We start from the raw sequence: 26,643 nt of genomic DNA on the forward strand, positions 1-26,643 counted from the left end.
CCAGTGTGGAGAAAGGAGGGTTTTTAAATTCCTAGGGAAAGGAAATACAAGAAGGTATTGGACAATGGGGAAAGAAAAAGCTGTTTGTATTGAGCACTCCCTCGGTTAAGTTCTGGGTGGTTTCCACAAGAATTGGGCAACCTAGAAGCCACCCTACCAAGTGTGTCTCTCCATCTGGGGCTGGTAAGGATGGAGAACCAGCTGCGCCAGGGTGAGTAGCCAGGGCCTGGCAGAGATGATTCACAAATGTTGACATCTCAGCATAAGTCATTGCTGCAGCAACAATAAAAAAGCAAGAGGATGAAACTGCCTTTGTATGATGACTCCTACTGAACAAAGCACGTCCTTCGGGTTAAAAAGCTGGAGAACAAAGCACATGACAAGGCAAGGTGTGGGTCCAAACAAGACAGCTCAGTTTTAATCTCTTTTTGACTCTGCTTTGAGGCACAAAGTTCGTGGGGCTGCAGTTTCAATCAAAGCAATTTTGGATGATGGGTGAGGCGTGCACCAATGCATAATGTGTACAAGTGCCCCAAGAGACAGGGGAGGTGTGTAAGTCCCTGCACTAGAGAGGGGAGGTGGGTAGGATTCCCTGACTCTCTTGTGTGCCCTTGGGCAGGATTTTTAATTTTCTTGGGCTTTCAAGCCCCTCATTTGCAAAACCAGGAGTGTGAATCTCCTTCCCTCCCAATCAGAGCCTGTACAATAAGCTCATTGGAGGTTCTTGTGTGGTTTGTGCCGTTCCTAGCACAATGCAATCCTGGCCTCGATATTTTACCTTTAAACCACAATTAACAGACAAAAATACCTCTTCTGCCTGGAACTGGCCTGGCTTTTCCTGACACCAGGGTGCATTAAGTCTGTTTAATTTCATGGATTAGAAGCAAAATCAAATCTTAATCTTAAGAAAGCAATCGCAAATTGTTCTCAGCTGGGACACCTTCACATGAGGTCCCCTCATCTTGTGTGACAGTTTTTCACCATTCCTCCAACACTTCCTTAAAGCTGGCTTCACTGCGTATAAGATTTGTCTCATAAAATAGTCATGGGAGACTGTTAAGAAAATGTATATATGAAGGAATAAATTCCTTCTATATATTCTATATATTATACATGTCATGTAAAATATAATATATAACATGTAATAGAATTTATATATGAAGGAAAAAGCAGTTAATCCTTGTAAGTGTTTTTTTTGGGGGGGGTGGGGGTTGGGAGGGTTTACATCAGGAAAAAAGTCAAAGTGAATTCATTCATAGTCATCTGCATATTTGCTTCTTAGTTATTCCTTGGAGAGTGCCCATGGTTCAATGCTTTTCAGACACCCTCACAAATGAATTGAATTGGGCTAAAAATTGCAAAACTTTAAAAATTACCCCAAAGTTCTGCTTGCACTGTTGCTATTTTTTATTCTTTTTAATTTGGACATTTTTCTTGTGAAAAAAACCTGAAAAGTTCTTATTATAAATCTTTACCATTTTCCCTGCCAGTAGGGCTGTGCAAAACAGCTATGTTTTGTTTTGGATTCAGCCATTTCAGAGGACAGTGATTTGTTTCAGTGTTTCAGATCACTCTTCCATTTTGATTTTGCCAAATACGTTTGGGAGTTTCAACGCTGTTTCAGCACTGATTTGGAGATTCGGATTGGCTGGGGAGAGGCAAGCACAGCCAGGTGGCTGCAGGTTCTCCCACGGCTCCTTCAGCTGTGCCTTCCCCTCCCTGGGCAGGGGGAGCTTCAGGAGAAGCCCCCATGGCTGCCTTGCCCGGTCCCATCTCCCACCCAGCCTCCCAGCACTTTAAAAAAAAAAAAAGCCCCACATTCACCAGCTGCAACAGCAGTGATCAGGGCCTCTGAGGGCTCGTGGCAAAGCCCCTCCATGCAGCATGGAGTAGTGGGGGGCAGAGGGAACACCTTCCCACCTGGCACCCATGCAGCAGCTGCCTTATTGTGCGGGTGCAGCACAGCTTAGCAGACATTGCATGCTGTCTGGGAGCTGGGACCACTGGGACTGAGTGGTGCTGGGCTCTGGCTGACTGCTGGAGCTGCCCCAGCTCCCAGACAGCATGCAGTGCCCTGCCAAGCCACACTACAACCACACCATGGGGCAGCTGTAGTGCAGGTGCCAAGAGGGAGGGGAGATCTCTGCTTGCCCCCACTGCCCTGCACTGTGTGGGGGGCTCTGCCATGAGCCCCCAGAGGCCCTGATTGCCACTGCTGCAGCCAGTGAGTAAGAGGCTTTTTAATTTATTTTTTTTAAGTGCCGGGAGGCTGAGGCCAAGTGGAAAAAGGGGCCAGGCAGGGCAGTCATGGGGGCTTCTCCCCTGGCTCCTCCAGATGTGCCTGTCTCTGCCCCAGCAGGGAGCACCACGGGAGAAGCCCCCATGGCTGCCCTGCCCAGCCCCATACCCTGCCCAGCCCCAGCCTCCCGGCGCTTTAAAAGGAGGGCTGCGGGGCTATGCCAGACTCTTCCTGGGGGTGTCTCTGAAACATTCTGACACATCTGAAACATTTCTGAAATATTTTGAATGGTTTCATTTAGTTTCAGAGATGTTTTGGACCCTTCTGTTTCTTTTCAGATTCAGTGTTTCTGGTGCCAAAATGGACTGAAACACCTCCGAAATGAAATGGCTGCTGAAATTTCAGAGAGCCCTAACTGCCAGGTCTGTTCATGCCCTTTGCCAAGCCACTGCAGTATAATTACCAGAGGGAAGGACTGAGCACACTCAGGTGTGCTAACTCACTCCATACCACCTGATAGGTCAAGGTTGAAACTAGGATGAGAATTCAGGGGTACCCTAGTTTCCCCAATTCTTCTCCACACCTTATCCCATCTTGCTCTGGAAGCTTTTTTTTCATTAACCCTGAGATACTGGAGATGAATGCTAGAAGCTTGATAGTCAAAGCACAGATTGCTTGATCCCTCCAAAAGTGGTAGTTCCTCTTTCGGTCTGAACACGTCAAAGCATTCAGGCTTTGAATACAGATGTTTAACAAATCTCTGGGGACAATAGGTTTTTCTGCTGTGATTCCAGGCAACGTTCCCTCTAAGCTGCATGGCATGTGCGGCCTGAGCGCACCTGTGCTGCCATGCATGCTGCACAGCTTAGAGGGAACGCTAATTCCAGGCATAAGACCTTGCCTTGGTGCCAACCATCCTGGCATTTTACTCCAGTGGAGGTCTGACACTTGGCATTAGCTGAAGAGCTGCCTCAGAATATTTAAGTGCATTTAAGTCATGTAGGCAAGGTTCTTTGAGTAGATGTGATATCTTTTATAAGATCTACTAAATAGTTGGAAAATTGATTCTTCACAAGCTTTCTGGCACAGATACCCTTCTTCAGGCATATGGAGAGTCTGTATGCCTGAAGAAGGGTGTTTGTACCTGAAAGCTTGCAAATAACATTTTTTCCAACTAGTTAGTTGGTCTAATAAAAGATTTCACATCTACCATCTACCCAAAGTCTTGCCTGCCCATGTCTTTAGACCAACATGGCTACAACCAACCTTTAAGTCATGTATAAACCTTCTGACCCCAGTTTGCTCAGTGCTGGAAAAATTCCATAGTTCCCAAGCCAGTCATGGCTTTGATGTCAGGGTCTACTGTCAAATCAGAAAGAAAATTGCACTGATTAAGTCACCCGTGGGAATGAGACATCCTATCTAGAATCTAGTTGCCCCACCTGTGAATTGATAAATGAGATTGCGAGAGAGGAAGTTGCCCCACAGCTCAGACCTGTCACCCACATCACCCACTCCAGGACTTGCAAACGGCAATACCACCATCGTATTGCTGGAGGCAAAATCCTGTCCTGTGTAGGCCTGGTCTGAGGAACTGGCAGGGAAAGAATTCTCCTTCTGCAAAAACCCAATGAAAAGAATCAACATTTCCTCTTTTTACAATTTTTTTCTTGAAATAGTCATTTTGATGAAAAAAGCTCTAATAATTAATGTCTCAGGATGATTTCCATTTTTCAGAAAAGCTGTTTCAATCCATAAAACCTGTCAGTAGAGATATGCTCTGCTGTGTAACATCCAAATCCACCTCCATTTCGTTCCCAATATGTTTTGCAAAGCCCCAAACCAGCAGCCTAACTTCTTGCTATCATCATGATAAGCTTCATATGTTAGTGTCAGTTCCTGTACTCTCCACATCAGAGAGAAATTCTGCTCCCATTCTTGTCAATATTATAGGGCCAGAATATTTTGCTTTTGTATAGGAACGCCCATGAAACATAGTCAAGTCAACACAGAGCTGAGTTCAGTGACATCTATTTAGATTCCTCAACAAAAGAATGCAATATGATCTAGTATGTTGCTATCAGCCCCTCATTTAACTTACACATTCCATTCTTCTAGATAGACAAATTTAATTGGATAAAGCAGCTTATCTTTGGAAGGCCAAGGACCAGATTTCCTTTTACCTACAATTATTGCAAAATCACATCAATGGATTCTTCAGCAAAAAGCCACATAAGTGGCCTTTGAAGCACGTTTCTGAAAATCAGTCTCACTCCAGAGTCAGCGTAGGATCCTTCTCCAGCATCAACAGCTCCATCAAGCTTCAGTGGAACTATTTCAGCTTACATCAGCAAGACCCTAACTGTGCTGGAGCTGTGCTGGGGTGGTGATTCTCAACCACTTAAAAACATCTTTTGCTAAAGCTTGCCCATTTGCATTACTCAGGAAGGGGATTAAAGAGCAAAATGGTATCAAGGGAGGGAGTTTCCTACCAGTGCCAAGAATGAGAACAGGTCAGTAGAGGAAAGAGATACGTTTGGTGGTTATGAAAGAGTGAGATCATTGTTCATATGAACGTCTCATTCCCAGGAGGTGGAGCTTGGAAAACATATATAAATGTTCTCATACCTCAATTTTGCACCATCTGCTCGAGCTCTTTCTACTCCTATTTGCTGGCCGGTTGGGTAAGTCAGACTGTACTCAAACGTTTTTGTTGTAGCTGTAGCTCTTGTGCTAGTGTTAACACAGGTTGATGCACTGAAGAAGTGTCCTATCTATTTAGAAACAGATGTAGAGCCTCAATACAAGTAGAGATTTTATTTTAAACCTATTTACAAGTACCAGTGCTACACAGGGGAGGGATTGAATGTGTCCATGGTATAGCTAACATCATGTATGCCAGACAAGCCACAACTAGTGACTAACTTGGCTCTAGATGTTAAAATACCTGGTGCTAGCACTAAGAAAGGGATGCCATGGTTCTGGGAGCTGTTCAAACAGAGCAAAAAGTTAATTAATTCCTACCCTAAAGAGCTTATAGTCAGGCAACTCAGGGAGGAATACTAGAAGACAGTCCTGGATGGTATGATAAGTAGTTATGTGAGCCAGTTTGCTGCAGGCATCATGGCAAAATTGAATTTTAAGAAGGAAGTTGAATGGAAAGACTCAAGTAGCTTTGGAGATGTTGATAGAGAGGGACATCAGCCAAAAACCCTCATAGTGTGAAACCTCTTTGGCATGTTCAGGTTGCCCTTAGACATACAACCCCATAGGATCCAGCACTGGGGAAGACCAATGGCCTATTTGAGACTGGTGCCCTGCCTTCAGCCAGATAGCAGGTGCTTAGTACAGGGAACACCCTGTCATCCTTCTGTGTAGAGGTGCATTGTGGGACTGGGAAGTGAGATGAGAAATTCCTTCTGCCCTCATTCACATGAGCTAGGTATGTTAGAGACCATAAAAGCCCATGCTAAACCAGGCGAAGGGAAAACCCCAGTGATTAAGATAGCAGAGCATCTGTCTTGGCTGCTAGCATCACTGATGTCATGTCTCGTGCTAATAATTATTCCCATAAAAGCCTATGAATGCCAAGGGTATCATTCTCCTGTCAGGCAAAACATCATAAAGCCAGAGAGAGTGTGGATTTCTAATGCACTCAGTGTAGCTACACAGATGTAAAGCCAGACCAAGAGGAGAAACAGGACCCATTTCTTGGGCACTGAGATGTTCCACGGAGTAACATGTTAGTAGTTAGCTTGGTGGGGAGGAGATTTCTCCTGGGTTTTGTTTCAGTCTGAGTTTGAAAAACCTCAAAAGAGGTAAAAATACAGAATGGGGAGAAGTGCGGGGCAGGATTTCTCCCATTAAACCTAGCTGAGCTGACTCCCATTTAATTGTTCAGTCGGACACATGAAAAATCACGAGACAAAGTGGCAATATGAAGCTTGTTCTTGCTGACAACTGTTGTTTCCAAAGGCTGCTGCATGCACCCTTTGGGCCAACTGTATTTGCATACCATGTGTAACCGCACCGCAATATTTCTTTCAGATTAGCTCGAGTCGTGCCAAGATGTCATCACACCAAATGCAGTGCAAGCAGAAAACCACCTTGCCTCCTCCCTTGTGCAAAGAGCCACCGAACCCGGGCCAGGACGTAGTGCCTCTCCCAGATCCAGTGCCACTGCCAGCTCCAATGCCAGAGCCAGGACCAGGAAAAACACCAGACATTAAGATACCAGAGTGTCCACCGCCACAACAGCAGCAATGCAAGCAACCTCCAGTAATCATCCCACCATGCCCACCACCCTGCAAGGAGCCACAAGTGCCAGAGCCCGTGCCATTCCCTGAGCCAGAGCCTTGCCCAGAAAACCCAGTGCCACTGCCAGCTCCAGTGCCAGACCCAGGCCAAGGAAAAACACCAGACATTAAGATACCAGAGTGTCCACCGCCACAACAGCAGCAATGCAAGCAACCTCCAGTAATCATCCCACCATGCCCACCACCCTGCAAGGAGACACCAGTGCCAGTGCCTTGCCCAGAAAAACCAGTTCCACTGCCAGTTCCAGTGCCAGACCCAGGCCAAGGGAAAACACCAGACATTAAGATACCAGAGTGTCCACCACAGCAACAGGAGCAATGTAAGCAACCTCCAGTAATCATCCCACCATGCCCACCACCCTGCAAGGAGCCACAAGTGCCAGAGCCCATGCCATTCCCCGAGCCAGGGCCTTGCCCAGAAAACCCAGTGCCACTGCCAGCTCCAGTGCCAGACCCAGGCCAAGGAAAAACACCAGACATTAAGATACCAGAGTGTCCACCGCCACAACAGCAGCAATGCAAGCAACCTCCAGTAATCATCCCACCATGCCCACCACCCTGCAAGGAGACACCAGTGCCAGTGCCTTGCCCAGAAAAACCAGTGCCACTGCCAGTTCCAGTGCCAGACCCAGGCCAAGGGAAAACACCAGACATTAAGATACCAGAGTGTCCACCACAGCAACAGGAGCAATGCAAGCAGCTTCCAGTCATCCCACCATGCCCACCACCCTGCAAGGAGCCACCAGTGAAGTGCCCACCTCCACAGCAGACCTGTCCCCCCATCCAACAGCAGCAACAAAAGCAGCCGTGCCAGTGGCCACCACAGCAGAAGTAAGCTCCAGCTAGCCACCGAAGCCTCGAAGGAAGAACCCAGTTCGGGGTACCTGTCTCCAGGGCTCAGTCCCCTGGTTTGTATTACCTCATCCTCTCATTTCTTGCAGTATATAAAGGTATCTTGCAAAGTTGCCCAGCTTCCCCTGACACACTTGTTCTTCCCTTTGATAGCGCACTAGAATTCTGTTACTAGCTAGCACAGGGTTTCTGGCTTGGAGGATGATCGGCTAGAAAAGTTACTCTGGAAAGAAACTGTGAAAAGATGCTTTAAATCTCTAACTCTGCTCAAATCTCCTAAATCCTTTCAAACTTGCAGTGCTGCAGCTGTAGATATGGGGGAGGTGAAAATTAGGGCTGTCTAAACTGATGTCAGTCATTCAAACTTAACATGGTAACAGGTAGCTGGTGAAGAGAGACCATGGCCCGTCACATGGATCAATATTGTCTCGTATTGCCCAGTGCTCCATCCGTCCATCAGTATTTGCCTGCTGTCTCCTGCCTTATTCTTAGATCATACATTCTCTGTGGACTGCCCATCTGTGCTGTATTCATGCAGCGCTGAGCATCACAGGGTTTTAATTCATGACTGGGTCCGTGGCACTGCAGCGGCTCAAGTAATTAACTATAATTGTAATAATAGGGTAGAAAAGAAGAGTATCCAGATATCCTGAAGCCACTGTACTCCATTTCTCCTCCAGTAAATTCCACCAGATCCTAAGTAAAGATACATATTACCATTAGACATTGAGTTAGCTGAATTGCCAGCCATCTCCACTGAAACAATTTCTAAACCTGCAATGAGTCTTTTATCATATCAGCCTTTCCAAACTGCAGAAATTACAGTTTAGGCTATGAGCAATTACATGAAAGACATGATGATTAAGCCCCAACCCATACATAGTAGAAGTGATGAATCTTCAAGAAAGTGGCTTCACTTATTAATTGGATGCAATAAAGGATGATGGAGAACGCATCATACCATAGGAGTTAAGACCATGCTTGGTCATACTTTACTACACAATGATACTCTTACTGATTCCTGATCAGCCGGTACCTGCTGCTGCTATTGTATCTGTGATTTGTTTTTCTATTAAAATCAACAATAAAACCTATTTAAAGTATTGGTTGTGGAGGGGCCTTTATTAAAATAATTTCTACCAACTTATTCCTGAAAGTCATAGGTTTACACCAGGGTTCATACAGCTTAGGGCCAACAGGACCTGTCCTTCTGCAGAGTGCAGCCCATAGTATTTCAGCCAGTCTCATCTCAACAGAGGTGTAAGAGTTGTAGCTTAGCCCTGTCTTCACATTCTCTTTGTGTGGCCAGAGCCTTTGGAACAGAGGAGTTTAGTAAATAGTAATACTGTAAGATCTGGGTCTTATCCCTGGCTCTGCCAATGACTTCACATGGAGCATCAGCGAAGTCACTTCCCTTCAGTTTCCTTGCCTACAGAAAAGGAGAAACATGCCTAGATGGAAAATGTTATAGGTTTATATTTGTATTATAGTAACAGAACCCAACTGTGACTACTTCCCCATTGCATAGGACACTGGACACAGAATAAGAAACAGCTATTGGCATGGGATATAACTCATCATGACAAAATTAAGTATTAAAAAAGGTGGAAAAGAATTATACAAAGTCATCTCTATTAAGCTTGTGCGAGTAGGCAGCAATTCAATCTGGCTCTGGATCTGGCCACTTCAGATGCCAGCGATCCGATCTGGGGCTTCGGACTGGGTTCCTGCTTCAATCCGACCAAAGTGGCTCCAAAGCTTTGGAGCCACCTCGGAGATCTGGCCATAGAGTGTAATGTGGAAATCAATGAAATAGCTATAACTTTGTTGTTTTTTTGCAGGAATGGTAGCTGCTACTGAGAACAGGCAGTCTGCCAAGTTTCAGGAAGATCAGTGCAGGGGTTCGAGGGGAACTGCACCCCAAATTCTTGAAAGCAGAACTTCTGTCACATATATATGTTATGCCACAGGGACGTGAAAACTGTAGGGGTAGTAGCCCCTGATGGGGCCACAAAGCTTGCCAAGTTTCAAGGTGATAGGTGCAAGGGTTTGGGGGGAACTGCACCTCAAGCTGTGGACAAGCAAAACACGTGAGGTGGGTGACACTGCGTGTGTTAAGGCACAGCAGGGTGAAAGCTGAAGGGATGGTAGCCCCTGCTGTGGCCATGAAGCCTGCCAGCTGTCAAGGAGATCCGTGCAGGGCTTCTGGTTCTGGGGCCCTGCATCTCTATCTGCTGACAGGCAAAACTCGTGTCATGGGTGCTTGTGCAACTGTCTGTCTCGGGCCGTGGGGCTGGGGGGGACTACTGCAGGCCTGGCTGCTAAGCTACTGTGTTACCAGTTACCAATTAATCATGATTCACTCAGGGACCAGCTCAATACACAGGACCTAGCTACTACATAACGAGTTAACAAGCATGGATTAACCCCTAGAAAACCACAAACTAAGGAAGGAAATAATCAGTACAGGCAATCAACTGCCCCCAAGACAGACACAGTCAGTTGCACAAGCACCCATGTAACTAGTTTTGCCTGTCAGCAGCCAGAGGTGCAGGGCCCCAGAAGCCAGACTCCCCCTGCACCGATCTCCTCGACAGCTGGCAGGCTTCGTGGCCTCAGCAGGAGCCACCACCCCTGCAGTCTTCAGCCTGCCGCGTCCTAACTCATACAGGGTCATCTATGTCATGAGTTTTGCCTGTTAGCAGATTGAGGTGCAGTTCCCCCCAAACCCCTGCACTGATCTTCTTGAAACTTTTCAGGCTTTGTGGCCTTATTTGGGGCTACCACCTCTGCAGTTTTCACCCCCCTGTGGTGTAACACATAGACGTGACATGAGTTTTGCTTTCAAGAATTTGGGGTACAGTTCCCCCCAAATCTGTCCACTGATCTTGAAACATGTCAGCCTTCATGCTTTCAGCATAGGCTACCATTCCTGCAAGTTTCATCCAAATCAGACAAAAAACAACAAAGTTATAGATATTTCATCAATTCCCCATTATACTCTATGGCCGGATCTCCAAAGCGGCTCTGAAGATTTTCCAAAGTGCTTCACAAGCTCCAAACCACCTCAGAAAGCCTAATGAAACCAGAGCTTTGATCCAGACATACTGCTTTGGATGCTTCAGCGTCCGAAGCCTCTCCGGATCTGAAGCACGGTCTGAAGCCTCGCTCAGCCCTAGTCTCTATGATTCCAGATTACTTGGTTCTATAATAAACCCACCATTTCCTTCTAATTTCATAGGATTATAGCAATTTGGGGCTGGAAGGGACTTGAGGAGGGCATCTAGTCCAACACTGCTGTTCAAGGAGGGACCATCCCTGTCTATACCAGCCTGGACAAATATTTTTCTTGCCTACATGTAAAAACTCTCAGTGATAGTAACTTGTCAGCTTCTCTAGGCCTCACCATACTCAGAATTGCAATGTTTTTCCTAATAACCAACTTTCACCTAATGCAGGAGGTATACAGTCCCACTAGGGGAAATGCCTTACTGGACCTGGCTACAGAGGATGACCCAGTGGGGCATCTTCAGATGCAAAGTAACTTCAGGGATAGTGACCATCAATTGATTGGATTTACTATCCAGAGAAGGGTGGGAAAGATAACCAGTAGGGCAGAAGTGCTAGACTTCAGAAAGGCCAGCTTCAATATGCTCAGTAGATTAGTTAGTGAAGCACTGATGATCAGGGGCATTGGTGAGATGGGAGTCTAGAAAGGGTGGTTGTTCCTAAAGGGAGAGATCCTTCGGGTGCAGAAGGAGACAATCCCATTACACATCAAAGGGCGTAAAGGGGCCAAGAAACCCACTGACTGAACAGGGAAATCCAGGAAAGCCTAAGAGCAAAAAAAGAGGCACACAGTCTATGGAAGCAGAGGATATCTACCAAGCAGGAATATACCTCCCTGGCACACACTTGCAGGGAGTGAGTTAGAAAGGCCAAAGCTGCAATGGAACTTAGGCTGGCAACAAAAATAAAAACAACAAAAAGTCCTTCTGCAGGTATATAGGGAGCAAAAAGAAGGTGCAGGGTAACATAAGGCCCCTACAAGGAAGACTAGGGCAACAGGTGATAGATAGAAGGGACAAAGCTGAGCTCTTCAATGAGTTTTTTACTTCTGTATTCCTGAACACAGATCGAGACAAATCTCCCAGTTGGATTATAGACAAGCATGGGAGGGAAACCAGCCCAACAACTGTTAGTGCTGACTTAGTGAAGGGACACTTGGAGGGGCTGGATGTGTTTAAGGCAGTAGGCCCAGATGATCTTTATCCAAGGGTGCTGAAGAAATTGGCCAGTGTCATAGCAGAGCCATGGGCACGGCTGTTTGAGCACTCATGGTGCTCCAGTTATGCCCCAGAGGACTGGAAAAGGGCCAATGTGGTCCCTATTTTCAAGAAGGGGAGGAAGAAAGAGCTGGGTAACTATAGGCCAATTAGCTTCATGTCTATCCTTGGGAAATCCTTTGAAAAAATTATTAAGGATAACATTTGTGGGAGTCCAGCAGGAAAAAAAATGCTGAAGGGCAATTAGTATGGGTTCATAGCAGGTAGACCCTGCCTGACTAACCTTGTTTCTTTTTATGAGCAGGTCACAAAGTGCTTAGATGCAGGGGATGTGGTAGATGTCATCTACCAGGATTTTAAGAAAGTCTTTGATATGGTATCTCATCCTAGTCTCATAAATAAACTGTGCGGCTGTGACATAGATGATTACATGGTCAGCTGCATGGCAAATTGGCTAATGGGATGCACCCAGAGAGTGGTGGTGGGTGGGTTGGCATCAACCTGGAAAGATGTGGGCAGTGGAGTTCCCCAAGGCTTGATCCGTGGACCAGTGCTATTCAATGTCTTCATCAGTGACTTGGATGAGGGCATGAAGAGTACTCTGTCCAAATTCATAGACGACGCCAAGTTATGGGGTAAAGTAAACATACTAATGGGAAGGGAATGAATCCAGGCAGATCTGGACAGGTTGGAGAAGTGGGCAGAACAGAATAGGATGCAATTCGTTAAGGACAAATGGATACTGCTGCACCTAGGGAGAAGGAATCACCAACACACTTACAGGCTGGGGGATGACCTTCTCAGCAGGACTGTAGCAGAAAGGGTCTCCAAGTCATAGTTGACCCCAAGATGAACACTCTTTCCTGCCCGTGGCAGGATGTCAGACTTGATGTGCTAAGCTCCCTTCTGACCCTAATAGCTATGAATCGATCTATGAATCTAAGTGAGGCTCAATAAGGAAAAGTGCAAAGTCTTGAACTTAGGATGGAGCAATCCCATGTACTGGTACAGGCTAGGGGCTGACTGGCTGGGCAGCAGCTCTGCAGAAAAGGACCTGGGGGTGACAGTGGACAAGAAGATGGCTATGAGCCAGCAGTGTGCCCTTGTTGCCAAGAAGGCTAACAGCATCCTGGGCTGCATTGGTAGGTGTGTTACCAGTAGGCCAAGGAAACTGATTCTTCCCTCTATTTGGCACCGGTGAGGCCACATCTGGAATCCTGCATCCAGTTTTGGGCCCCCTGCTATAGAAACAATGTGGACAAGTTGGAGAGTCCAGCAGAGGTCAACAAACATGTTTCAGGGGCTGGGGGACAGGACTTATGAAGAGAGGCTGAGGGAACTGGGTTTAATTCTGGAGAAGAGAAGATGGAGGAGGGACTGAATAGCAGCCTTCAACTCCCTGCAGGGGGGTTGCAAAGAGGATGGAGCTGGACTGCTCTCAGTGGAGGCCTATGACAAACAAGGAGCAGTGGGCTCAAGTTGCAACAAGGGAGGTTTAGGTTGGATATTAGGAAAAACTTTCTCCCAAGGAGGGTAGTAAAGCATTGGAACAGAGAGGTTGTGGAGTCTCCATCCTTGGAAGTATTTAAGACTTGGCTAAACTCAGCGCTGGCTGGGATTATTTAGTTGGGGCTAATCCTGCTTTGAGCAGGGGGGTTGGATTAGATGTGACTCCTGAGGTCCCTTCCCAACCCTCATTTTCTATGATTTTATAAGTTTCACTTGTTACAATTTAAGCCAGTTGTTTCTTGCCCTGTCTCTGGGAAGACAAAGAAAATGGGCCACATTCCTCTTTATGACAAGCCATTAATGCATTCCTTCAGCCCTGCGTTGTGAGTGAGTGCTTGAAAGAAACAACTCATCCCTTCTGAACTCCACCCCACGCACTTTCGCACACCTGACATGCAGGTTGCTACAGACCTCAAGTGCAATCTCAAACTCAGAGACTTCCAGAAAGTGAAGTATTTGTCGAAACTACTGAAACTGCTGCAGCTCTAATCATCATGCAATAATTGCTAGATAATTATTCAAGTCTTGGGAAAGTACTTTCCTAAATTAATTAGCATACAGGCAAAACTCCCTGTCTCTGCTACAGGTCATCTTGCTTTGTCAGGAGAAAAACTGATCTCAGAAGGCTGAGGAATCCATTATTGGGCCTAATCTGAACTTTCCCCATGGAAGTTGCTGCATCAGACAAGTGTTAGCCAAAAGCTCAATCAAAAGGGGCATTTAGGAAATAAATGGCAGAATTTACATATTGCCAATAACTCTCTGGGGCATTTTTTTTTAGAAAAATTTTCTCTACACAATTTGGCCAAAACATTCATTGAACCTCCTGATTGTCCTTGAATTCTCTCTCCATTTTGGCACTGCTGATTTTGATCAGTCATCTTTATTAGGTGGGACTTCCTAGCAAGATTTTAAAGAAATCATTGTATAAAAGGAGTAGAGCCAATGATCAACAAAGCAAAGGGAAAAGAAATATCAGGGACAGATAATGATGGGTTTATTGGAGCACGTCCACAAGGCAAGATTAAAACTGAGTAATGACTTCTCCCGTATTCAAGGTACAAAGCAGTATGACTGCACGCGTACAGGCTACAGACTGCTGACAGCCGATCTTGAAGTGTTTACAACAAATTTAACATATAGAGGCAGAGCGCAGACAAGACTGTTTCTGCAGACTTTCTCAGCAATAAGACCATGGGCTTAGCCAAGCAGTAGAGAAAAAAGAGATGGGCATCTTGTTTTTGTTTCATTAAAGCTGGCTCCGCAGATGTTTGAACTACTTCTGCTTTGGGCGTTGCTGCTGTTGCTGCTGTTGTTGCTGCGATGGGCACTTTGGAGGGCATTTGTCTTGGCATTTTGGAGGCTTGCACAGCTCCACACATTTGGGAGGGCATTTATCTTGACATTTTGGAGGTACCCGCTCCTGCTGCTGCTGCTGCTGCTGTGAAGACATCTTCTGACAATCCAGGCAAATCTGAAAACAAAAATGGAGATGGCTTTTCATTAGCTTTAAAGGAAACAGGATCCTGCTTTTCTTGTTTCTGAGGATTCATGAGTCCTTTGAGCTATGGCTACATTGAAATCTTAATCACAAGCTTAATGAGAGAAAGTTTTAAAATGACTTGAAGAGCCCTGTTCTTTCAAGAGCAGGCAACATGCACGAGACGGTTAGGTCATAGGAAAATAATCACCAGTGAGATCGGCTGAGTGAATTGCAACATGGGATATTGTTCAAGTGCTATTATAATTATTATTTGTATGACAGTTAAGCATTTTGAGTCCTCAACAAAACACAGGGCTGCATTTCGGCTGGCTGCCACGAAGAGGCACAGGAGTTGGCAAACTGAAGGGCGAAGGCAAAGGATGGGAAGAAAGTAAATATCATTAATAATCCCCATTTTTGCACAGAAGGTCGAGCTCTGGAATGGCCAGGGGCAAAATGAAAAATGCCCCTGTCTCCACTTCTGGCTCTTTTGTGACTTCTCCAGAGTTGGAGAATATTTGAAAACACAGAGTAGGTGTGTGCAGTTGGACAAACAACCCAGGACTTGTTTAATTGCACTCATCAGCAGGGCATGATTAGAAAACCCCAAATCACAGCACGCTAAAAAAAAAAAATATTTCACGTAACTGAAATTACAAAGTAAACCCTGCATGATGTGGAGACTTTTCTGTTCTTCAACCAACTTTTTTGATCTCCCTATTTCTTCTCAGTTCCCCTTCTGTAAAACAGGGATATTCATCTTCCCTTGTTCTCATCACGTTCTGTTCACAATGAAATCGTAACACACACAACGACTAGCAAAACATCACCTGACTTTGTCCAGAGCTCCTTCATAGTGCTAACTGAAAACGATGTGGAATAATCTTTAAATTTGTTTTAAACATTTAAAAGCATTGAAAAGGATGGATAGAAATTGCTCCCAGAGCCATCAGTGGGATTCATGACCTAAGTGAAATCATTATCTACCTGTAGGGGGGTAACAAAGAAATGCTAGCCAAAGGATGAAACAAATTGTCAAAGGGGGACTTATCTGGTTCACCAACAGAAATAAGGGAACAAGATGCCAAGAAGAGTGAAAAGCCCCTGGCTGGAGCTCTTCTATATGGCTGCCCTCAACCACATCCTTTCATAACCAAAAAGAACAACTCCTTCGTTCTTGGGCTCAGTCATGATTTGTCAGAGAAACCTCCCATTCTCAGATGCGTGGGGATAGTTTTTTTTAATGGCAGCCCCACCTATTTTCTAATAACTTACTAATTTATTAACAATTTGTGTCAACCTGGCCCTAGGTCTTAAAGTCTGCGCTGGGCCCGCATGGCTTATCTCATCAGGTTTTGGCCAGTTGTCTTGAGAATTCATGTATTAACAAAACAGGCAAAAACATGGTTTCCTCCTGTAGTGGTTGGCTCATATCTTCAGCTAGTGTCAATCAGCACTGCTCCGTTGGGATGGTTTCTATATGGGACCAACAGAGACATGCAACAGGAACGATTCCTCATTGCCCCTAAGGGCCACCTAGTGAGTGCCCATGATGAGTTAAGAACAGGGGGCAAGATTGTGGGGAAGCGCAAGTGAGATGTAACCAGGAGAGATGTAACAAGTGCACGCGAGAGGTAATAAACAACAGTAGGGTTGCCATAACTCTTGCTAAAAAAAAGAAAAATGCCTGGCTTTCTCATGAGTCACACCATTCTTCCACCATGCAAGCCAGGCGAGATACTCTGGGGAATGAAGTAGGTAGATTCCCAACCTCATGCTCACCTTTGGTTGCATTTTCAAAGTAGCTGAGTGCCTACATGGTTCATGGATTTGTACATAATTAGACATGTCATGTAATCCCATGGAAAGTGGTATCAGTCATCCCTCCATTTCTCTTCAACCTGTCTTAGAAGTCTTTGAATTTGGCTTATGGGACCTCACAGATGGCTCCAAAGTACTATATTGACTAGTAATGGAGTTCCCACTGAGTCTTGCTGATAGATAAAAACCGTGGGCGGGGATGGGAAGACATGCAGAACATGAATTCCAGGTACAAGGAAAAAAATCTTTCCGACTCACCTAGGGTCAACTTCAAAATGCGGAGTTTTATTTCCTGACTCAATTTTATTTAAAAAAATGGTACTTGTTAGTCTTGTTCAGAAGTGTTACCTAAGCAGGTTAACAGGAATAATACAAGAAGGAATCTCTTCAATTCCTTCTATTGTGCAAACAACACAATTAAACAATGATTTGGAAACAATGACACCTACACACCTAAATATTTCTTTTCCCATACAAATCAATTACACTCCACCCTTGCCTTAATGAAATGTTAATTAGGCAATTATTTTCTGTAGTCCACAAATGGAAAACATGTTCCTATTGCAGGAACGAGCATAGGTGGATCGTTAACATAGCAGAGAAATGAATAGGACAATTGCCCCAGAAGTTCAGCATTATGTCATCTTCAGAAGGTGCTTACCCACTGTCTGGCTCAAGACAATGAACTTCCCCTTGACTTCCCTATGCTGTGAATCCAAATCAAGGACTTTTATTTGTAAGTGAATAAAATCATTAACCACAATTTTCCTACCCATATTTTGCACAAGGGACATTGTCTCCATAACTCCTGTTTTTACTCCCTAGTTCTTGCTAGGATAAATTAAACTTTTAGGGTGCTTGTACAATGTTATGTGTTATGTATCTCAAAATTCAATGGCATTAACCTTTTTTTGGGTGGGGGGTGTAGCCTGTATTTGTTCTGCCTATTCAATGAAGTCCTGGTCTTTGACTGGGGGCTCCTAGGTGCTGCCACATCACAAGCAATTAGCATCAATATTTCAGGGTGGAAAATGGATTTGCTTTTCTCCCTTGTCTACTTCACACACATATAGAAGACAGTTGAACTCACCCCAGGCACTAAACTGGACATCAGTGCTCTCAGAGTCAACTAAAATTACTCATTAGACATGCAGGCCCATATACCTAAGCAAGGCTCCATCCATCTTGAACGATGCTTCCCAACTGGCTGTCACAGCTGTGTCCAGTGCCTTGAAATGCTGAATAGAAGAGAAGTGAATTCAGACATTTCCAGACTACAAGGGATCACAGACCAGGGGTTGAAGATGGAGAAACAAATAAGAACCAATGGCTAGAAATTAAAGCCATTTTTTTTCTAGCAGTGACTGCAAAACACTATTTGGATGAGCTACCAAGGGAAAGTGGGTGGGTCTGAGTTTCTGGGTCCTGGGGATCTGTGAGGTCAAGGAATTCATGCTGAAGATTTCTGGAAAACTTGTTTCAGACGCATACAGCATATTGGTTCAGTGAAGGGGGGGGAGTATATTATACAGGAGGACAGACTGAAGGATCTTAGGATCATAGAAAATAATAGAAAATGAAGGTTGGAAGGGACCTCAGGGAGTCGCATCTAGCCAAGCCCCCTGCTCCAAAGCAGGACCAGTCCCAACAAGATCATGCCAGCCAAGACTTTTCCCAGCCAAGCCTTAAAAACCTCCAAGGATGGAGACTCCGCCACCTCTCTGGGCAGCCTGTTCCTCTGCTTTACTACCCTCCTCATGAGAAAGTTCATCTAATATCCAACTTCAGCTTCCCTTGCTGCAACTGGAGCCCATTGCTCCTTGTCTGTCATCTGCCCCCACTGAGATCAGCTCCCTGCAGGGGAGTTATTTGTTTCTGTAAATGAGAATAACAATTACGCTCTCGATTCCACATGATTCAACATGGGGAAGGAAAAAAATGACAAGGGTCTGGAGCCTTTTCCAGAAATGAAAAAATCAAGGGCAAAGGATGATTAACATGAGGAAATTAAGGCGGTTACTAATGGGCAGGTCTGGAATTACACATCACCTTGTGCCATGCATTGGGCATGGCCATTGTGCACAGCCAGGACACAAATCCCTATAAAAGCACTCTCATTTCCACTGCTTCCCTATCGACTTGGGTCCTCATTCATTCACTGCTCTTCACAAGACAGGTAAGTCTCTTTCTCATTCTGAAAGCTTCACTTTGGTGCCAGCATGAGCTTAGCCTCTTATTTTATAGGCATTGCTGATTCAGGAATATGGTGTTATACCCAAGGGTTGGGTTGCTAGTTTGTGTCTTTGCTTGGATACACGGAAGGGAGGCATTGCAGAGGATGGTGCTTGCTCACCGGTGCTGTGCTCTCTCTCACTTCCAGGTCTCTCTGAATCGAAGAACCATGTCTTACCCTGACCAGCAGCAGTGCAAGCAGGTCGTGTGTCCTCCTCCAGTGTGTCCTCCCACCAAGTGTCCTCCCCAGAAATGTCCTCCACCAGACTGTCCTCCCCCGAAGTGTCCTCCCCAGAAGTGTCCTCCACCAGTGTGTCCTCCACAGAAATGCCCACCACCTGAGTGTCCTCAGAAGTGCCCTCCGCAGAAGTGAAGACTGACGCCCCAACCCGCTGCAGCAACATCCACCACCACAAAACCAAGAACAAGGCAGCAAGTCCCTGTGTGCAGCTTCTTTTACATCCCTTCATCTTCTCCACTGGTTTCCCAGGCTGTTCCTGTGACCATTTCAAAGCTCTGCTCTTGTACCCACCTGCCATCCTGTTGTAAGTGGTGCCTTGACTCTGTGTAGGTGGCAACGGGCTTTGTAATTTGACATCCTCCTTTCCAGGAGGAGCTGGGTGCAGGGATGTGGGATCAGCTTTTGAATTATTCTCAGGTGTTTTCCTCCTATCTTGTGTTGTGACCATGTTGCAATAAAAATGTCCCTTCATGGCAACCGCTGACTCCTGGTGTGTCTCTAACCCTGTGTCTCCATAGTGTTCTCCCCGCCGCCCTCTCCATCACAGGGTCCCTTGAGCTGCTCCACACAAAGCAGTGACTGGAGCCTCGTGACCGCGGTGCAATGTGCACAGGGCAGAGGGCACCTGAATGCAAGGGGAGAGGGAGGGTCTTGCCCCAGGCTGTTTCAGGGGTCTGTGTCAGGAGCTGAACTCAGAGTACTGATCTCCCAGGCAGAATCGGGGACCTTAGCCACAGGCACCATCACCTCTGGCACCTACTGCTCTCCCTGTCTGGCTCTCCCCATCACCAACATTTACTGTTCCCCACATTTGGTAATGGATGTTGGTGCCTTTGGCCCCTCTTTCCCTGTCCCACACATGGTCCTCCTGCATGGAGCCTTGACTGGTAGGACAGAGAGCCAAATCCCAGTTCGACCCCCTGCCCTGGGCAGGAAAGAGCACTGGGGTCAGGTGACCCCACCCAGATGTTTGTCCAGCGTCCTCTTAAAGAGCTCCACCTCCCTTGGAAGCTCAGTCCAGATTCTGGCAACCCTTACCATGAAGAAGTTCTTCCTGATGTCCAACCAAAGTCTGCTTTCTGTCAATTTGTGGCCACTGTTTTTAGTAACTCAAACATAGCATCTCCTATTCCTTGCTGTCCCCTCCCTGACAAATTTGTAGACAAACACTAGATCCCCTCTCAGCCTTCTTTTGTGAAGGCTGAAGAAATCCATGGCCCTCAATCTCTCCTTAGACAACCTTACCTGCAGGCCCCTAACCATGCGAGTGGCCTCCTCTGGACCCTTTCAAGGTTGTCCACATCCCTCCTGAAGTGCGGCGCCCAAAACTGGATGCAGTACTCCAACTGCAGCCTGACTAGTGCCGCATACAGGGGAAAGATCACCCCCTTGGACCTATTCATTATGCATCTGCTAATGCACTATAGAGAGTGGTTAGGTTTACTCATCGCTTCATCGCATTGACAACTCATGTTCATCTGGGAGTCAACTATTGCTTCGAGATCCCTTTCTGTTTCTGTGCTACTTAGGAAGTTATCTCCCAATCTGTATGTGTGTTGGAGATACCTTTTCCCTAGGACTTACCTTGAACTTAACTTTGTTAAACTGCATCCTATTCTGCTCTGCCGGGTTTTCCAACCTGTCCAAATCCTCCTAAATCCATTCCCTGTCCACGGATGTGTTTACTTTGCTCCATAATTTGGTACCATCCACAAATTTGGACAGAGTGTTCTTCACACCCTCATCCAGGTCACTGATGAAGACACCAAATAGCACCAGTCCAAGGACTGAACCCCCCACTGCCCACATCTTTTGAGGTCGATACCGACCCATCCACAATCACTCTCTAAGTCACTGCCTTGTGAAGAACAGCTCAGGGGAGCCTGTGCTGGAGGGCCATGGACCTGTAGGGTTAGAGACACACCAGGAGTCAGCAGACACCATGAAGAGAAACTTTTATTAGAGCGAGCTCACAGTGCAAGATAGAAGGGAAACCCTGGAGAATAATTTAAAGACTGGCCCTGTATCTCTGCACCCAGCCCCTTCCGGGAAGGAGGATGCCAGGAGACCACATTACAAACTCCGTTGCCACCTACACAAATTCCAGGCGCCACTTAGAGCAGGATGGCAGGTGGGTACAAAGCAGAGCTGGGAAATGGTCGCAGGGACAGCTTGGGAAACATGGGGAGAAGAGGAAGGGATGTGGAAGAAGCTGCACGCAGGGACTTGCTGCCTTGCTCCTGGTTTCATGGCGGCGGATGTTGCTGCAGTGGGTTGGGGCATCAGCCTTCACTTCTGCGGAGGGCACTGCTGCTGAGGACACACCGGTGGTGGGCATTTCTGTAGAGGACACACCGGTGGAGGACATTTATGGGGAGGATAGACTGGAGGAGGACACTTGTGGGGAGGACAGACTGGAGGAGGACACTTCTGGGGAGGACAGACTGGTGGCGGACACACGACCTGCTGGCACTGCTGCTGGTTGGGGTAAGACATGGTTCTTCCATTCAGAGGTGCCTGGAAGCGAAAGGGAGCACAGCACCGGTGAGCCATCACCATTCCCCGTGATGTTACCCTTCCATGTAGCCAAGCAAAGACACAGACAAGGACCCATCCACCATAGCACCTTCTCCATATTACATTAAACCTGCTATTGCAGCTGGCTGCTGGGCTCTGGGCCTTTTTGGAGGAAACCACCATCGACTTTGATGAGACAAAAGCACATGTGCAGAGTGCAAGGATTCAAAAGCACATGCACATGGGTTCAAACGCCTTCCCTGGAAGAGGGGAGGGGCTTGAGCACATGCAGAAGGTAGAGCATCTTCAGAAGTGATATGCTAGGCAGGGTTTTAGTCCTTGAGGTGCTTTCCAAGAGGCCTGTGCCCTTGCACTGATGGCCTAGAGTGCAAACTTAGATGAAACTCATGAGCTCAAGCATTGAAAGAATTTTCTCTCCATCCCGCACATGCTGACATGAGTTTCAAAGGAGAAACAAGCAGCCTTTCATGTCATTTTTATGGGAATTGGTAGAGAAGAAAGACAGAGAGAGTCCCAGCAGCACGAATGCAAGAGACTTACCTGTCAAGCAAACTGGAGAGAGTACATGTGGAGTCAAGGGGATGGGGAGGCCCTGGGAGGGAGAGCTTTTATAGGCCCTCTGCCCCCGTCACCAGGCTATGATCCCCTTGATGAGTCTTGTAGAGACACCAGCGCCTCTCATCCACCTCCCCTCTTCCTGAATTCCTTCTTTGCATCATGCTTTGCCCGATTTTTCCTTCTTGTAGCCTGATCTGCATCATCGTTCCCCTCCCTGAGTAGCCTGCTTTGAAGGAAGAAGATATTTAAATAGTACCGGCTCACAGCGATCGCAATGAACAACTTACGGCTGTTTTTCCACAAGCCGTTTACAGGGTGTTGTAACCAGGCGCTCATGCCCTCCTGGCTGTGGTTCATTCTTTGGCTCCTCTTTCCTTGTCCCACGCATGGCCCCTGGCATGGAGCCCTGCCTGGCAGGATAGGAGGGCAAATCCCAGGGAGTGGGACCGGCGCAGCCCCATGCAAGTCAAGGCAATGCTGCCCACTTCCACCGCTGGCGAGGAGGGGTGGAAATGTGGCCTTGAGAATCCTGTGTCCGGCTCTGTCGTTCCCCACGCAGCCCACCCTTAGCTCCCCCGCGCAGCCAGAGGAAATGCCCCCAGGCCCCTGAGGAAGCCTTGTGCACACCTGAGGCACTAGAGGTGCAAGTCTGCAGGTGATGGTGGGAGTAGATTGAAAATTAAGCAGGAAGGGGAGAAACAGGAGCCAAAGTTTGGTCTACCAAGCTTTTAAAAACCTCCAAAGGATGGAGATGCCACCACCTGCCTGGGTAACCCATTCCAGTGCTCCAGCACCCTCCTCGTGAGAAAGGTCTAACCTCAACGTCCCTTGCTGCCACTGGTGACCATTGCACCTTGTTCTGTCATCTGCCACCACTGAGATGCCACCAACTCCATCCTCTTTGGAGACAACTGGCAGGGAGCTGAAGGCTGCTTTACCTCCCCCGTTCCCCCCGCATTCTTCTCTTGTCAAGACAAACTAAGTCTAATTCCCTAGTTCTTCTGTCAGGTGTGAATGAAGCTTCCCAGGGGCACACAACTATTTCCTCTGGCTGCACAGGGGCAGGTCAGGGTGGGCGGGAATTTGGCCCCCTGTCCCACCAGCCAGGGCTCCGTGCAGGGCACTGTGTGCAGGACAAGGAAAGCGGGGTCCGAGGGGAAAGCACAGCCAGGAGGGCACAAGTGCCTGCTTACAACACCCCGCAAAAGGCCCGTGGAAACGAAAGCATGAGTTGTTCGTAGCAGTCACTATGAGCAAGTCCTCTTTAAATTTCTTCTTCCTTCAAAACAGGACAGGCAGGGAGGAGATCAATGATACATATCAGGATAGCACCAGGGAAACTTGGGCTGGAGTTTCTTCGGGCAGACTATGATGCAAAGAAGGAAATAAGGAAGTGTTGGTGGAGTGGATGTGGATGAGAGCTGCCCGGTATCACCATCTGATTCATCAAGGGCATCATATACCAGCCCCAGGGGCAGAGGGCCTATAAAAGCTCTCCCTCCCAGTGCCTCCCCATCCACTTGACTCCACATCCACTCCCTCCTGTTCGCTCGACAGGTAAGCCTCTCTCGCATTCGTGCTGCCAGCGATCGGTCGGACTTTCTTCTGAACTTATTCCTATAAACATCGCAGGGCGGGCTGTTTGTTTCTGTATCGAAACCCATGTCAGCACATGTGGGGTGGAGAGAAAATGCCTGTGCTTGCGGGGTTCAGCCGGGTTTGCAGTCTGGGCCGCCAGTCAAAGGCACAGACCTCTGGGAAACGAGCTACAGGACAGCACCCTGCCTGGCATTCACTTATGGATGTGCTCTGCCTTCGGCATGTGCTCAAGCCCCTTCCCCCTCCCAGGGAAGGCATTTGAACCAACGTTCCCGGGCTTTTGGATACTTTCATTTTGCACATGTGAGCTTCAGTCTCGTCAGTTCTGATGGTGCTTTGCTGAGAAAGGACGTAGAGCCCGGTCCCCAGCTTCAGGACCAGGTTTCATCTCACATGGACAAGGTGGTGTGGTAGATGGGTTGCGTCTTTGTGTCTTTGTGTGCCTACATGAAAGGGCAGCATGATGGAGGATGCTGATGGCTCACCGGTGCTGTGCTCTCTTTCGCTTCCAGGCATTACTGAATTGAAGAACTATGTCTTACCCCAACCAGCAGCAATGCAAGCAGGTCGTGTGTCCTCCACCCCTGTGTCCTCCACAGAAGTGTTCTCCACCCCTGTGTCCTCCACTGAAGTGCACTCCACCCGATTGGCCTGACCAGAAGTGCCCTCCGCAGAAGTGCCCTCCACCGAAGTGCCCTCCACTGAAGTGCACTCCACCCGATTGGCCTGACCAGAAGTGCCCTCCGCAGAAGTGCCCTCCACCGAAATGCCCTCCACCCAATTGGCCTGACCAGAAGTGCCCTCCGCAGAAGTGAAGGGTGATGCCCCAACCCACCATGGCAGCATCCACAGCCAAGAAAGGAAGAGCAAGCCAGCAAGTCCCAGCAAGGCCCTGCGGCTTCTTTCTCATCTGCTCCTCTTCCCTCCTTGCTTCCTAAAGTGTTTCTCTGATGGTTTCATAGCTCTGCTCTTGTACCCTACAGTAATTCGTTTTCAGTGGCATCTTGAAATCTGTGTATATTTTAATTTATTTTCTGTATTAACATCCTGGCATGCCCCCTTCCGGCTGGATCAGGATATGGGGATATGTGATCAGACCTGAAATCATTCCCGAGTGTTTCCTTCATAGCTGTTAAGTGCAAACAGGCTGAAATAAAAGTTTCACTTCATGGCACTGGCTGACTCCTGCTAGTTTTTGTCCTGTATCTCTCTAGCTAGTCAAGAGATATGCTGTCCCCACACCGTGTCCCTGGCTAGATGAGGAACAAAGACTGGGGGGGCGTCCTCTTTCCGGCAGGGGAATGGGACCAGAGGGAAAATGGGAACTGCTTCAGATGCCAAGTTCTGTGTGGATTCAAAGCATGAAGCATATAACTGGGAGCAGAGAGGGGATTGTGCATCCACAGAGAAGCAAACACTCAGGACACACATCTCATCAGGGTGGAGCTAAAGGACCGTGGCATCACAACCCAGGTCTCCGCCGTTTGTCAGACAACAGCGTGATTGTTAGCTGGAGACATCAGATTATCCCACTCCCAGGTCATTGCCACCACCAGAGGGAGATGCAACTCATATGTTTGAAGAGTTTCTTGCAGGTGCTGGGAAGAGATGGAAAGGAGGGGCTGTAGCATAGCACTGGCGGCTGGCTTCTGCTTCCACGATTCAAGAACAGCAGGGCAGATGCTTGGCGCGGCGCTTCCCAGAGGATGCCCACGGTGCTGGGAGCTGCCACGATCCCTGGCTCCGCCTCATAAAACCCTAAGGAGTGATAAAACTTAGGAGGGGATGCAAAAGAAGAGAAGCGGTGATGTAGGCAATGAACCTGATCTCTGCTTTGTCATTTTTTTCATCTCAATTCTTACGTTGAAAGGAAAGAACAAAAAGGAGAGGCTGAACTCGATGTGGGGATGATGATCTTTAAGTCTGGGATTACTGCAGAATACAGCCGCTGTCTCCTGCTCTCTCACTTCCTCCTGTATTCCAGCAAAAGACGACACTGTGCTTTGACCCAAGGCTTTTCTCAGACCCCACACAGCTTCAGCCCAACAACAGAAACTAGAATACACCACAAGAGAGTCCTTGGACATCTTACATCATAACCAGGTAAACTAAAAAAAAATGAAGGGCTGTTGTTGTTCCATTTTAAGCTTTCCAATAAAGTTAAGTCAGCCCGGGGGTGATTGTGAAATATATTAGTAATCCCTGTCACTTCAATTCTAGGAGGAAGGGTAATGCATCAGCAGTGGCTCAAACAGCTGATCGTATCAGCAACCGAACTCCTGAATGTCTATTTTGCTTCAGCCTTTCACCAAGCCGAGAGCAAAATGAAGCCAGAGCGGACACCCAAGGAGCAGGGTAGGAATGACTGCTTTCCTACTCTTCCTGTCGAACTGGTGTGTGATCATTTGAAAAACTTAGACATGTACAAGTCAGCAGGACCGGATGAACTTCATCCGAAGGTGCTGAAGGAGCTGGCTGAAGTCATCACGGGACCGCTGGTGAAACTTTTCCAAAACTCATGCTGCTCCACAGAGGTCCCTGAGGACTGGAAGAGGGCCGTATGATGCTGTAGCCAACAAGGCAAATAATAGCCTGGGAAGTGATTCTTCCACTCTACTTGGCCCGGGTCTGACCGCAGCTCGAGTACTGCATCCAGGGCTGGGTGCCGCTCTTCAACAAGGATGTGATAAATCTTGAGAGAGTCCAGGGAAGAGGCACCCACGTGATCAGAGACCTGCACAGCAAGCCATACGAGGAAAGGCTGAGGGACCTGGGACTCTTCAACCTGAAAAAGAGAAGGCTGAGAGGGGACTTGAGAGCGGTTTACATCGGGGCGTACATCAAGGGCTCAGTGAGCAATTGTTCACCAGGGCACCTTTGGGGAAAACCAGGAGCAATGGCCAGAAACTCCCGGAAGCCCCTTTCAGGCTCAAAATTAGGAAACGCTTCTTTACACCTAGGGTGTCTAG

At 47.3% G+C, this 26,643-nt stretch overlaps 1 protein-coding gene across 1 annotated transcript; it reads left to right on the forward strand.

Annotated features, from left to right (window-relative positions):
* Window positions 1–4,796: 4,796 nt before the first annotated feature.
* LOC149861089 (uncharacterized) lies at window positions 4,797–8,504 on the forward strand. Its single transcript, XM_090054879.1, has 2 exons — window positions 4,797–4,923; window positions 6,287–8,504. The coding sequence occupies exons 1-2, from the start codon at window positions 4,810–4,812 to the stop codon at window positions 7,388–7,390; spliced, it is 1,218 nt and encodes a 405-aa protein (XP_089911005.1). The 5' UTR covers window positions 4,797–4,809; the 3' UTR covers window positions 7,391–8,504.
* Window positions 8,505–26,643: the final 18,139 nt, after the last annotated feature.

Source organism: Crocodylus siamensis, chromosome 6, assembly GCF_052110815.1.
Source record: "Crocodylus siamensis isolate JL-2025a chromosome 6, ASM5211081v1, whole genome shotgun sequence".
NCBI classification, from domain to species: domain Eukaryota; kingdom Metazoa; phylum Chordata; order Crocodylia; family Crocodylidae; genus Crocodylus; species Crocodylus siamensis.